Source organism: Salarias fasciatus, chromosome 15 (genome assembly GCF_902148845.1).
Source record: "Salarias fasciatus chromosome 15, fSalaFa1.1, whole genome shotgun sequence".
Lineage (NCBI taxonomy): Eukaryota > Metazoa > Chordata > Actinopteri > Blenniiformes > Blenniidae > Salarias > Salarias fasciatus.
In genome coordinates, this window is record NC_043759.1 from 8,732,590 (window position 1) to 8,746,572 (window position 13,983).

At 41.1% G+C, this 13,983-nt stretch overlaps 1 protein-coding gene across 1 annotated transcript; it reads right to left on the reverse strand.

Annotated features, from left to right (window-relative positions):
- Positions 1-955: 955 nt before the first annotated feature.
- Positions 956-12,005, reverse strand: LOC115402200 (myotubularin-related protein 9-like). The gene is made up of 11 exons (XM_030110698.1): positions 11,963-12,005; positions 11,419-11,603; positions 10,919-11,027; positions 10,641-10,766; positions 10,332-10,505; positions 9,998-10,215; positions 9,756-9,917; positions 9,507-9,648; positions 9,097-9,317; positions 8,600-8,751; positions 956-3,052 (listed from the first exon to the last, which is right to left on the reverse strand). Exons 2-11 carry the CDS (start codon positions 11,598-11,600, stop codon positions 2,889-2,891), a joined length of 1,650 nt encoding a protein of 549 aa, XP_029966558.1. The 5' UTR covers positions 11,601-11,603; positions 11,963-12,005; the 3' UTR covers positions 956-2,888.
- Positions 12,006-13,983: the final 1,978 nt, after the last annotated feature.

Consider the following 13,983-nt stretch of genomic DNA (forward strand, 5'->3'; position numbering starts at 1 on the left):
GCCTCAAAAAAACAAGTTAATCTGTAAGCCGACACACTTTCGACCAAAACAGAATATTTCTAAGAAATAACTAGAATGAATCAATTTTAAAAAAAAGAACTGCTTTTACCTCAAAATGTTTCAAAACAACAAAGTTCTAACAGTAACTGTGCTTATAATGATGCAGGAGTGTGAAACAACAGCCTCTGTCTTTGTATTTGTTATGAAAGAATGAAATCGATAATGAAGTCTGAAGTTTTCTGCCCTCAGGATGACACTGCCAGTCCTCCAGGAGAAGGACTGTAAACACTGCGTCCATCATTACATGCCAGCCCGCAGCAGCTGATCCCGGTCTATTTATTCTCCAGTCATCTCATCAGGTGATTGTTTCATCAGCAGTGCTAACATATCTGGAGAGGTGGCCGAGGGCGACGCAATCCAGGGGGCGGGGCGAAGAGGGAAACATAAACATGTTACCTGCCTTTATAGGAAGCACCTCTAGATTAAAAATAACCATGACATGCAATGTCCTATAGATATTATTTTAAAAGCAATCAAAGTTTACACGTTGTATGGTTGTGAATTGGCGTGTGACAACTGGGAGGTCATTTTTCCTTCCTGTGACTTTATTCTGAAACCATGAAGGCTTTTCCATTTAGCGCTCTGGAGGTCAGGCAGGTGCTTCGAGTTTGGTCGTAAAAAGCGCCACATGTCGAGGCTCGAAACTGGGAATCTGGAAGGTGGAGGTAAGATTCCAGAGAGTTGAGGAGAACTACAAACTCTGATTCCAGGAGACTTGTGGGCATTATTCCATGTGTTTCACCAAGAAATTCACATTCAGTTAGTTATTTGAGTGAAATATAATGTTGTACCAGAACGAAAGCATCAGACTGGCTCCAAATTTGAGAAACAACATCCTTAAACATGCAGCCATAATGATAGCAAAAATAAAAAAAAGTCATTACAATTTCATCTTTTGTGCTATAATTTTATTTGCTTGAAAACATAAAAAAAAAAATTTAAATTATCTGAACAGAAATAGACTGTTACAAGCATCAGATCAGCCCTGATAACCTTAAACACATTTTATATTCTTTTTTTTTTTTTTTGAATTTCTGATTTTACAGTAAGGCATTGCACATTGTGGAGAGGTTCAACAAACCAAAGAGGTTACTTGCAAAACAGTACAATAATTTCTGCTCAAGCAACAACAAACACAGGATATTGTGTATAATGCAAGTATAATAAACATCTTCCATTGTGAGTCACCCCGGTAATCTGGCGGGACTCATTGTTTTCGCTCATGCACACACAAAGCATGGAGGTGAGGCGTCTTTTTGGCTGACAGGAGACGAAGTAAATAGTGCACACAAGAAATACACATGTAAACTTTTTTTCCCTTTGTAATGCGTTTTAAAGTAGTGGCTGGAATAAGCTGATATTAGTGTGGTTAGCATAAAACTTTAGAAAAGGTTAAAGGTATTCTAATCAGAATTAAACGAACGGAGATTATGCAACAAGCACTACTGGCCAGTAATTACAGTACTGTAAATGTAAAGCTTGATAACAGCACGATCAATAACAGCACTGGAGGAGGAGATCGGCCGTCTCCACAAGAGTCCAGGTGCAGACTTCAATGCAAGACCACGGCACGATTTCAAGTTTGAAGACAGAGAAAATGTTTTTAAAAGCAGCTTCACTCACAGCTGGTCAGCACTGACTGAAAAAAACAAACAAACTTTATGCCAGATATGGAGATATAATCAGAAAATCATATCTGTAAAACTGGATTAAAAGGTGATGGCGTCACATGCAGAATATAGTAAAGATTCACACAAAGTGCAGTAGTTCTTGAAAACGTATAACTTAGATATGCATTTGTCAAGATAAAGGAATCATCTTAATTATTATACAACTCTGGTCTTTAAAGCAAATGAAGTATTTTCACCGTTGGAGCAGTCGGACCCGTGTGACTGAAGCCTTGCCTCTGTCACCATGACAACCAAACTATCGGCACTCTTTTTTTAAATATTGCTGCTGAGGATATTCTAACCTGCTGATGAAACACGGGGCAACGGCTCGTCCTTCAGAGCCACATGAACCGAAGAGTCAACATGATCCCTCAGGTTTGAATGAAGCACGAAACACACAGCGAGGTCTGGAGTCTGGGGGAATCACTGCATCATGAGGTTGCGCTAACTTGTGGCCACTGGAATGTTCAGAAACAAACTGATAAATATGCATGATTTTTTTTTTTTTTTTTCCAGATAGGCATTATATAAACCCATTATACAGTCCTGTGGGTGTCGACCGTACCTACACATCTTCTGTCATCTCAACGTGAGGCCAAGTCACGTGCCGCCTTCCAGCACCCTATATGTTGCCATAGTTACTCCGCGGCGCTCCAGTGCTGGATACATTCATCAGGATATTTGGTGAAAACGTGGACCCTGTGCACCATTCCTCCGCGCCGAGGAGATGGTTTTAGTGTACGTGGGTGAAAAGCGAGAGCGCGACTGCAGAGGTTAGATGAAATCAGATGACCGGTCAGCGTGCATGGATTTAAATCTACATGTGAAGGGAGTTTAGAAGATTACATGAAGCAAATTTAGTTTTCAGCATTAATCCAAAGGATTCGGATATTTAGTTTAGAGATATTTTCCTCTAACTTTGTGTAGAAAGACAATAAAGCAAAGCATTTCCTGTTTGTGAGGTTTCAGTCCACTGAATTATGACTATTGTTTAAAAGCTGATGGATGAAGGGAGATGTATTTCAATTACAGCTTCTTTTTTTTTTTTAATATCTGAATATAACTTGCAACTGGCTGGGAACAATCTGTTTATATCAAATGACTGTCACTTTATCTCCTTCCATCTTTTGCTTTTTCCCTTTTGGCAGACATTTGTCTTTATGGTGTGTGCAGCAGAGGATCTTCAGTTTCAAGCTGGGCCAGCTGCCGGCGCAAGCTGTTCACTTTGTTCTGAAGTTCCTTGTTGTACTCGATGATGTGTACCATTTCTTCATAGGCCTCATCCAGACTCCTGGAGGAGCGGTTCCAGCGAAGAAACACTCCTGGATGTGAAAGAAAACAAAACAAGGAACTGAGACAAGAGCAAAGAAACATTTTCTTCTATCTTATAAGTCATTTAACTCAGCATGCTGCAAAAAACATGAGATATTTAGATGACAGAACAAAAGGTACAGGAAGGCAGCCATTATGTTCATCGGCTGTAAAAATCAGGCTCATCAACAGTCTCGCAGTGGATGGAGGATCTTCAGAGATGTGCTGTATGACTGGAATGTACCATACGGCGGTTATAAAGGGAACAAAACAAGGCAATCACCTGAGCGAGTGATCACAAATCAAAATGTACTGGCTCTCATGGCAGAGCCGCAGATATCTCAGCTGGTGTCTCACTGCTGCGTTGTGTTGTGTCGGCTATTCTCAAGAAATTTGTAAAAAAAGAAAAAATCTATGTTTTACTTGAAATTTTCACTATTTTCTTGGTGGTCTGTCGGGCCGGATTGGAGCCTCTTGTGGGCTAGTTTTGGCCCACTTGCCTTATGTTGGACACCCCTGTATTAAATCAGTAATCAGAAAAACTTCATGAAAACCATATGACACGGAAATATCTGAACTATTCAATGTTGACATTGTGGTTTTCAACTATTGACACCAACCTTTAATGGAAGCGCAGACCAGATCAATTACATTTATTAATTTTTCTACTAATCTAATTTAAACAGTGAAACTTTTCATATATTTTGGATTTATTACACAAAAAAGTGCCAAGATTTTTATTTTTGTTATTCTTAAAAATGTAAAGTGTCTCCAAATGGGACAACATTTGATAAGATATTTCAACCAGATGCAAAATTAATCACAATTTTTACATTCAAACTTAGAAAATACTGGAAATGTTTTTAATTTATAGGTGAGTCAAAATAACTAAAAAAAAAAAAGTCAACAACGGGATATTCTGATGCTTTAACGTGAGACTGTAGTCAGAGCTCTACATTACATAAGGAAATTCCAGATTTGCATTTGTGTGAGAGTTCGACTGCATCAAAATGTGTGTGACATAAAGATAAGCACGAGGCCTGGAAAGGTGTGTGTGTGTGTGTGTGTGTGTGTGTGTGTGTGTGTGTGTGTGTGTGTGTGTGTGTGTGTCCTCATATGACACAGGTGACAGATTTGAAACAACAATCTCAAGTTTGGTGGTTTGGTTTTCTCTGGCGCCCCCTGTGGTGATCAGCTGTACTACACCCTATCCACACATTCTCTGGACAAAAAAACAAACAAAAAACAAAAAAAAAACAACAACAGAAACTTGTTCGTTTTCTTGATGTGCCAAAAACAAAGTGAGTTCAGGCCAGGACATTTTAGACTCCTGTGAAGAGACAGGGTGAAAAGTGAAACAAAGAGAGGTATCCATTCAACTCTTCTTGTTGAGAACAAGGTGTGAGAACTAGCAAGACGTCTGCTGGAAAAAGAAAAAAAAATGTTTTTTTGAGTATTCACGCAGCTTCAATCAGAATAAGCTTCCTTGAATTTGCACCGAACACCATAAAACTCATTGAATTCCAACACTCGACCTCAGACTGCGCATTGACAAAAATATCCTCCTTTTCAGTTTTTCCTGAATCAGCCTGCTGAGTAAATGTGGTTCATGAGTGAGGAGGAGTCACTGGACAGGCAGCCTCCGGTTTTGCCTTTGTGATTTGGGGCTGCGACTGTGCGTCACCTTCTGAGAGGGAGCCGCGTCGGGAGGCCGTCTCGTGCTCCTATGTCATTTTCCACTTCATATAGGAAGAGGGTGTGACTGAGGCTTTATGCTGCGGCAGCCAGCCTGAACCGAATGACCCAGAGAGTCTGGACTCCTTCCCCCAACGCAGCCATTCTCCCCCGGCAAATGTCTCACGAACTTCAGACAAACGTGAACCATCAAATTTAACCAGAAACCACCAGAGGAATGCTCCCTCACACCCCGTCGTTAACGCTTTAAACTCCTGCTGTGGTTTTTCTTAGCGTCACAGTAACCTGTCAGCCGTTACATTTGAACTCGGAAGCTTTTACAACCACTGGGGAAACCACTTTCCTTTAAAGAACATCGAAATTACTGAACATTTATGTCACAATATCTGCATGAAAACTGGCGACTTCACTCATAGTCATGTTGTCAGAGTGAGTTTGTAAAAACATGCAGAACGTAACAGCTATAGGAGAAGGTTTTTAGATATTTCACTGTATTTTGTGCCTGAAAATAAAATGAAAATAGGTTTTATGTTGACATTTTAATAATTTTCAGAAGTAATTGTTTCCTTTTGTGAAAACATAGGCATTTTCACCATGTCTTTCTAAAGAAAGACGTCAGTCTGGTTTTAGGATTATTTTAAGACATTTAAGATTTTAAATGACATCAGGTGGAATTTAGCTCATAAAAATCTCACTGTGTTGGTTCTACTGGACCTGAATGCTTTTGACACACTTTATTAAATATACTGAGACACCTGGTGGGCCTCTCTGGTACTGTTCTTAGCTGGATCAGTTCTTGATAAGGTTCCTCAGGAACCCATGAAATTAGGTGTGGTGTTCCACAGGGCTCAATTTTAGGTCCCATTCCTTTTAACCTACACATGCCTCTTCTTGGGGACGTCATCAGGAGACACGGCATCAGTTTCCATAGTTACGCTGATGATACTCAGCTGTACATCAGTTTCCAGAGTTACGCTGATGATACTCTGCTGTACATCAGTTTCCATAGTTACGCTGATGATACTCAGCTGTACATCAGTTTCCATAGTTACACTGATGATACTCAGCTGTACATCGCTGTGTCTCCTGATGACTCGGGGCCAATAGAATCCCTTCTTAACTGTATTTCAGGCATCAAGTCATGATGGCAGTGAATTTCCTGCAGCTCAACCAGGACAAAACTGAGGTTTTAGTTATCGGTCCTGAAGGCCAGAGAGAGAAACTTTTATTAAAACTACAAGGTTTTAAAACAGCACGATCTGTACAGAATCTAGGAATGATTTTTGGCTCTGAGCAGAATTTTAGCCCACATATATAACAAAGATTGATTGAAATTGGTCTTTTTGATGTTGTTTTATATTTTAAATGCTGTAAAGCACTTTGTGTTGTTTGTTTAAATCTGAAAAGTTCAATACAAATAACATTTGATTGCTTGATTGATGCAACAAAAACTTCAAAGTTTGATTTTAAAGGTCATTATGGCACTAATTTACTGGTTCACAACTACTCAAGATGAAATTATGCTGTATATATTTCTATTTTCCCAAACTAAAAGTTCTTAAAGAATATATTTTTAAATTGTTTTTTCCTCAGAGACATTGGAGATTGAGTTTGTGCTGGGGGGGGGGGGGGACACACATTTTTGATTGCAAAATGAAAACGTCACCCAAGCTGGTGAACTGTTCAGTTTACCAAAGTTCAGAGTCATGATTTGCAACTTTTGCCTTCTCATCTTCTATGTATAAACTCAAGCTTCCAGCAATATCCATTGCTTATCTTTTTTTAATTAATTTTTAGCAAACGTGCTGAAACAGATTTGCATGTCCTTCTCCAGGTAATCTAGTTCCCTCCTGAAGTCCAGAAAAACTAGTTCTGGGTTAATCGGTGACTCTGAAATTGCCAAAAGGTGTGACTGTGAATGTGTCTGTCTCCCATTGTTTTTGTTTGCCCAGCAATAATCTGGCCCCCTGTCTTCTTATAAAATAGCTCATTCTGCATCCAGATGATCTGTTATGTAATCTGTTAACTGTTGTGGGGATGCGGTCATCGACACCTTCGTCCCTGCTGGCTCTTTTCTGGCACACAGCGAACCTTCTCCCAAACAAAAACAAAGTATTTCAACAGTCCAAAATCTTAAATCTCAACTAATTTCAGTTTTCAGCCTGTTCAATTCAGTCAGAGACATGTTTGTTCCCGTCTGGACGCGCTGCAGACATGTGCCGGGCTCTAATGTTGTTGCTACAGATCCGTCAGGAAGGGATCCGGGACACTAAGATTAGCCCGCTAAATGAGAGCCGGTAGTAAAGCATTCCTCACCACCCGGCGTCAGCTGTGCTCGAGTGTCAGGGAGGATACATCCAGCCGCGGACCATAATAAGAAAAACAGGAAGGCCGCGCACATCAATGCCGTGCGCGACGTGCAATGTGCTGAATGCTGACAATGCAAAGTCTGGTCGTCACCTCTTTACGTAACGCTGTTCGGATCACTGAATGCCCAAATGAAATGAAGGTTAAACTGTGAGGCTATATTTGTTCATGCAGTTTGACAGAGCACATATAAATCCAGAGAGTCACTATATTATTCTTAAAAATCATTACTTTTAAATGCAGTGTTTACATTGTTCACACATCAATGTAAAGCAGATTTACGTTTTATTTGGAGTGAAAATTAATTCTTTACCATAAAAAAATCCTCCTTCACACAGTAAATTGACATTTCTTTGAATCTTTCCAACCATTCCCTGATAAACTGGGTGCAGATAAACTCGCTGCTTTCATTCCAGATACAAAACTCCTTATTTCAAATGAAGAGAATCATCTGCAACAGACCCCAACACTCTCATCATCTACTGAGCTCTTATTATTTTTCACAAATATCATACAAGTCATAATGCAGAATCACTGCACTTACTTTTAGTTTGTTATTCATTTGTTCCTCAGCATATACCACTGTGAATACAACAGTTTGACTTCTAGGTTGGTGCCCCCCTGAGAAATGTTTCTCGGTTGAAACAAATGTGGAAAAAAAAGAAATAAAATGAAGGTTTACAGTTTCTGTTACGGACATAACAAATGTAACTTAAAAAAAACGTGTGCACACTTGAAAACTTTAAAGAAAGAACACATACTACAGTATTTACAAGTCAATTGCAGGGTCACCAAGTGACCCTTGTTCTGAAGTTCTGAAGCAATGTCGCCCTCTAGTGGTGATATTTCACAGCCTTCAAACTAAATGTTGGAAGAGACTTTCAGCAGCACACCGCTCGGTATTGTCACCAACTACTGACAGTAAGAATAATATTGGCTTTTTTGCATCAACGCTGTGAGTTTGTACCTCTTCTCACTCCAAATATAAACTCATAACACGAGTCATGAACACAGATTGATGAAAATTAAAGCGCCGTCTTCTTGAAGACGCTTTAAGTCTTATTAACTGACTGATGAAAGCAGGTTTTCTGAGTCAGGAACTTTGTTTTTATACCTTTGAACTTCAAGTGTGTTACATAGTAATTAAAAATGTTCTCTGTGTGACAAAAGGCAGTCGGAACCTCTAATCATTTCCTCTCTTAAAGGAAAATATAACTATTTTTTTTTTAATCAGGCTGACCTTAAACAATGTCAGAGGATGTAAGGATTTTTGAGTGATTGTATTTTTCAGGTAACAATGTTGATTTGATGGAGACTCCAAAATGATCTTTGTTCACTTCCCAGTGGTTTATAATTGTATTTTCACTCATTTTATCCAGGATACAGTCCATGTTCTATATATTTAGGGCAGTTTATTTTTGCTCCAATGTAATCCAAGTGAAGTACTGTCTCCTTTCCAGTCTCAGTCACTGAATGTGCTTCTGAAAGCTTCCTACCTTCCCACAGCAGCAGACTCTGAGGGGCGACAGAAGGCCAGATCACGAGACTGTTTGCCTCGTAGAGGGGGTTGGTGAAGTGTTCCAGCTCCTGGGGTCGATTCACCCATGACCACAGGGAGACCGTCTTCTCAGGCAGAGACAGTCTGGCTCTTTAAAAAGAAACAAAAAGGAGAGTTAAGCTTCAGCTTCGGGAACAGCGGGTCCCAGCAGTTTCTAATAGTCGGCTTGTGATTTGCAGAACAGCACAGATGTGGATTAATGACAACCATTAAGCTGAAAGAAAAGCTTTCCTCCATTAAAACTTTGGAGGTGACTTGAGTTAAACATTGCTCATCTATGTTAGCAATGATGCAGTTTTTCGTGATCTAGATCAATAAATCAAAGGCATATATGCAGGATGATCAGACATATTGAGCTAAGACATCTGGCTATTGCACACGATTGCTCTTATTATGGAACCAGTCCAGTTGTACATTAGCCAGCTGCAGACTGACCTCTCAGCTGCGCTGTTGCCCAGGAATGTACCGAACTGAGAGGCATAGGCGTGCTCGAACAGCAGCACCAGGAAGCTCTCAGTGAATTCAAAGGAGCAGGGAAACTGGCGGAGGATCTGCCACACGCAGTCCAGGAAGAGCAGGAAGACGGGCGCTTCCTGGCGAGGCTTGCTGTTGGAGTAGGCAGACTGAGCACAGCGCTGCTGGAATGGATGACCTGCCTGTAGGGAGAGAGGATTCATGAGACAAAACACGAACATCGAAGTCATCGGACATGATATAATGTATGGGAAACCTATTTTGTAGAAGAAGTGCACAGTAAAAAAAGAAAACGAGTGGCTCAAAGTGTGTAAATACTCAGCAGCTCATTTCATCAATAGGAGGGGAAAGAAAATCTCAGTGAAGGTCACCTGGAGCCACTCTCGCTCCACTAGACCCTGGAAGCCTTTGATGGTCCTGCAAGCCGGATCAAGGATGATCTGAGCCAACGAGGTCACCTGGAGAGTGGAATCTGTCCCTTCTGTGCCGTGAACAAGCACCGAGGCTCCCTCCCTGAAACCAGCACACATCCAGACAGGCGATCAGCACGCCACCTGCCTCACTGCTTAGCATTTAATGGTTAACAAGACAACAGGCCGATCGAGCATCTGTTCCCCGACCTGTCAATGCACTGGGCAGCCAGGCAGGCAGTGGTGAGGATCTCCTTGACGTGAGTCTGCCAGCTGGAAGCTTCTAGCTTGCTTAACCAGCGGTCCATGCTGTGGGACTGGTCATTACAAGCCTCCACCAGCTTAATCAGGCTCTCCTGCAGGACGTTCGACCTGGAGATGACAGAATCATACAAATTCTTCTTAATATCTACCTTTCAAAAGCTTTTTCTACCCTGATAATAACCACTCACCTTTCGATGGTTTTGTGGATCCTCCTCCACTGAGGGTAGTTAGCCTCAGACTCGAATCCTCCACCTCGTGCTTTGGCCTGCTGGGCCACGTTGATGGTGCGCGTATCAATGATGTATCCACGTTTCCCCGGCCGCAGGGTGGCATTGATAAGCTTCTCATCCTCTTTGCACCGTCGTCCATTCGTGCCCGTCAGCGGCTGTCCGGCTCGCATCATCACCTGAAAGTGTGGGATCTCTGGATAAATGCAGTTCTCTACATACGCCGCGCAAAATATAAAGTCATGTGTAAATAAGCAGTCCAAGCAAGAGATGAATTTATACTTGTGGCGCTCACCATGCCATTCTTTTTGTGATAGTAGCTGAGGACGGGAAAGCGGCCACCGTGACGGAAAGTAGCAACTTTCCTCAGTGTGTCGTCGTCCACGTCTTTGGGCACGGCCACCAGAGGCGGGTATGACGGACACACACTGAAGTCCTGGTTGACCTCGCTGAGTCTCCACTCGTCCGTCTGAGGGACACAAGTCAAGCAAAAGGGGAACAAAAAAGCAGAAGATTCAAAGAAAAATTCTAATGAAAGGACTTCCTGTTGTGAGTGAACATACAGCAGAGTGAGACAGAATAAATTCACTGATCTTGTTCATACCATGGACTCCAAATCTTTAAAGGCATCCAGTGGAAGAAACGAATTCCATCCATCTTCTAAGACTTCAAACATCGGTCGGTAGAAAAATGGGTACATCAGTGAAACTATATCAAGAGTGGACAGGGCCTACAGAGAGTAAAACACACACTGATTACAAACAGCCTGAAGCATTTTTCATCACTGTGAACACAAACATCAAGCAGTTAATAACGCCATGCAGCAGCCAGGCTCTCCATCACATTCCACCTGAATATCAACATTTGTTTGTTTTTTTTTACCTCAACAGAGCTGGCAATGTTGAGACACTCCTCCATACCAGGGATGTCGAGCTGGATCACCCTCAAGTCTTTGCATTTGACAATGATGCTTCCCAAGGACCCTACAAATCTAAAAGACATTTTCTCAGAAAAGCAGACGGATATCGACGGGACACAAAGGCAGGTATGAGATCTGACGCTCAATCTGGTCAGTTGACGGTCACTGTTAATTTGACGCAAACACTCAGTGGTTGATCGAAACCCAAGAAACCCAATTCAATCGCAGCAACAACAATCAGTAATTCTGCTTTATAAAGACATGATAACATAATACAGTAACTGCAGTATCTCAAAATGTATTTTCTTCTGTTGAAATGCTGTCTGTGCACTCTGATCTGATGCTTTCAACCATGCGATGATAATTGTACCTTTTCTTTTACAATTTAGAAATGCTGCACCATGACGTTGATGGCAGTGAGAGGATAACAGACACAAAAACCAAGCAACGGTCAGATCCTGACCTCTTTTCTATGGAGTCGATGTTTGAGTGGAGCAGCCACAGCTCCTCTGTGTTGTCCTGTCTGGAGGACAGAATGAGGTGATGACCAGTCAGACAGAGGGTGCCTTCAACAGTGGGCAGGAAAGGACGATGTAGGACAACCCCGTCCACCCTGGGTGTCTTTATCAACTCTGCAAACTCCATGATCTGATCAGACGAAACAAAAACCCGAGGGTTTTCAGAAGGAGTGGATATACGCAACCGTAACACACGCGGAAAACACTGCGCATGCACTCAAAACCTATCTGTCATGTATTAAAAATATCAAATGCAAGTCGATGTAGATGGATTAACGAGTAAAAGCTTTAAACACCCGACTGAGAAGTAAAGTCAGCTGATTCAGACGCTGCGGTTAGCTAACAAGCTAATCGCGACAGAAACACAAGAAAAGAATGTCCGCAATTTTCTAATGTTCACTAAAACAACAATAGGATAAATGATATAAAACAAACTGTACAGGTCACGATGTTATTCGTCGGTGTTATAAAGACTGGTCGTAGAATTACCAGCTAGTCCTTTATTTGGATACAGGGCGAGGGCGAGACTGGTACGTTCACAAAAACACACCGACTAGAAACAACATACGTGTAAATATTGGCCGAGTTCGATTACCTACGTGGTTCCTCGTGATTTCTAACGTGATTTTTAGCATGGCTTTTTGTGTATATAAAATTTTTCTTATTACTATTTTAACAACTGTCTTCATTCCGAAGTTTCAGGCTTTGTTTTTCCTCCCTCTGTTGTTGTCTCATTTACACCAAAAGTTAGATTTTGAATGAAGAGTTCAGCTCCCTGGGATCACAACACAACACAACACAACACAGCACAACATATGACATAATGCTGTTCCGATTATGTTGATGCGATAATTTAGATATGTTACTAGTGACTTTTCTTAATAAAATGAATAAAATGGGTTGAAAATAAAGACTTAATGAATATATGTCATTTGCTATTATTGAAGTGCATGTCAAAAATACCAGAGATTTCAAGTGTCATGTAAAGACATATTTTAATGTTATATAAAGTAAAATGTTAGAGCAGCTGTAAGTTCTCGAAAGAATGATTTGATGAAGAAGAAGAAGAAGAAGAAGAAGAAGAAGAAGAAGAAGAAGAAGAAGAAGAAGAAGAAGAAGATGATGATGATGATGATGAAGAAGAAGAAGAAAAAGAAGAAGATGATGATGATGATGAAGAAGAAGAAGAAGAAAAAGAAGAAGATGATGATGATGATGATGATGATGATGACGTGTGTATGTGTGTGCACGTATGCGTGCGTGTCGTTTATGTACTATTCAAGTGCCAGGTCAAAAATATCAATTATGAACACTAGGTGGTAATATTGGAACATTTTTGAGAGAAAACACTGCCAGAGATATTAACTGCATATTTTTTTTCAAAGGTTAAATGTTTGAAATGAAATGAATGAATCAATGTAAACAATGTTGTGTTAAACAGATAAGAGATTGTGAAATAAGTTCATAGGACTCAACCTAGTGATAATATGGCGCCTCTTCATTGATGGGATACGTCAGACAGCAAGGGAACATTTTGTCCTCAAAGTTGATGTGTTGTGATGCAGAGCAAGCACAAGGAATTGAGCAAGTTTCACAAAGGCATGTTGCGAATGAGAAGGTCGTGGCTTCAAATATGAGCCAGGTTTTTCTGCGTGGAGTTTCCCTTTGCATGTTCTCTCCATGCATGTATATGATGGACTTTTGGAATGAGAGGGTTTGAAGTTGCATGTTTTCTCTTCGTTTGCCCTGTGATATTCCCTGTGTGCAGTGGTCAGCATCTACCCAAAAAGCTCCCCTAAAACAAAACAGTGAATGGTCGAAGATATTTAATACACCTGGGGATGGAAGGCTGACTTGAAGTGGCCCGATCAAACAGACTGTAGAATGCTCAAACTGCTGCAGAAGGTAATTCTGGTTCTGATAGAGAGCTGTCACATGTCCACCAACCAGCCAAAATTCCCTTGCTGATCAATTTCTTCTGCTGCAAGCGACAACAAAGGTCAGTGAGCATCAGAACTGGACCACAGAGAAATGTGAAAAGGTGATCCGGGCTGATGGATCACATTTTATTTTACATTACATAGATAGGTCAGTGCATGTTGTGACTTACCAGGGTGATTTTTTTTTTCTTTTTATTTTGATTTGTCCTGCTGGGAAAATTTGGAAATGCTACTTTGATACTTATCACATACAGAAGCAAACCATGCACATCCTTTAAAGCAGGGGTGGGGAACCCTGGTCCTGGAGGGCCGCAGCCCTGCATGTTTTCCATGTCTCCCTGCTTCAATACAGCTGATTGCAATGAGGCTCGTTATCTGGCTTTCTGCTGGACTTGGTCATGAATCTTGATTCGATTCAGGTGTGTTGAAGCAGGGAGACGTGGAAAACATGCAGGTCTGCGGCCCTCCAGGACCAGGATTCCCCACCCCTGCTTTAAAGGAAATGGGATTACCCAATGGCAGTTGTGTCTTTCAGATGGATAAGACACCCTGCCATGAAGTAGAAAAGAT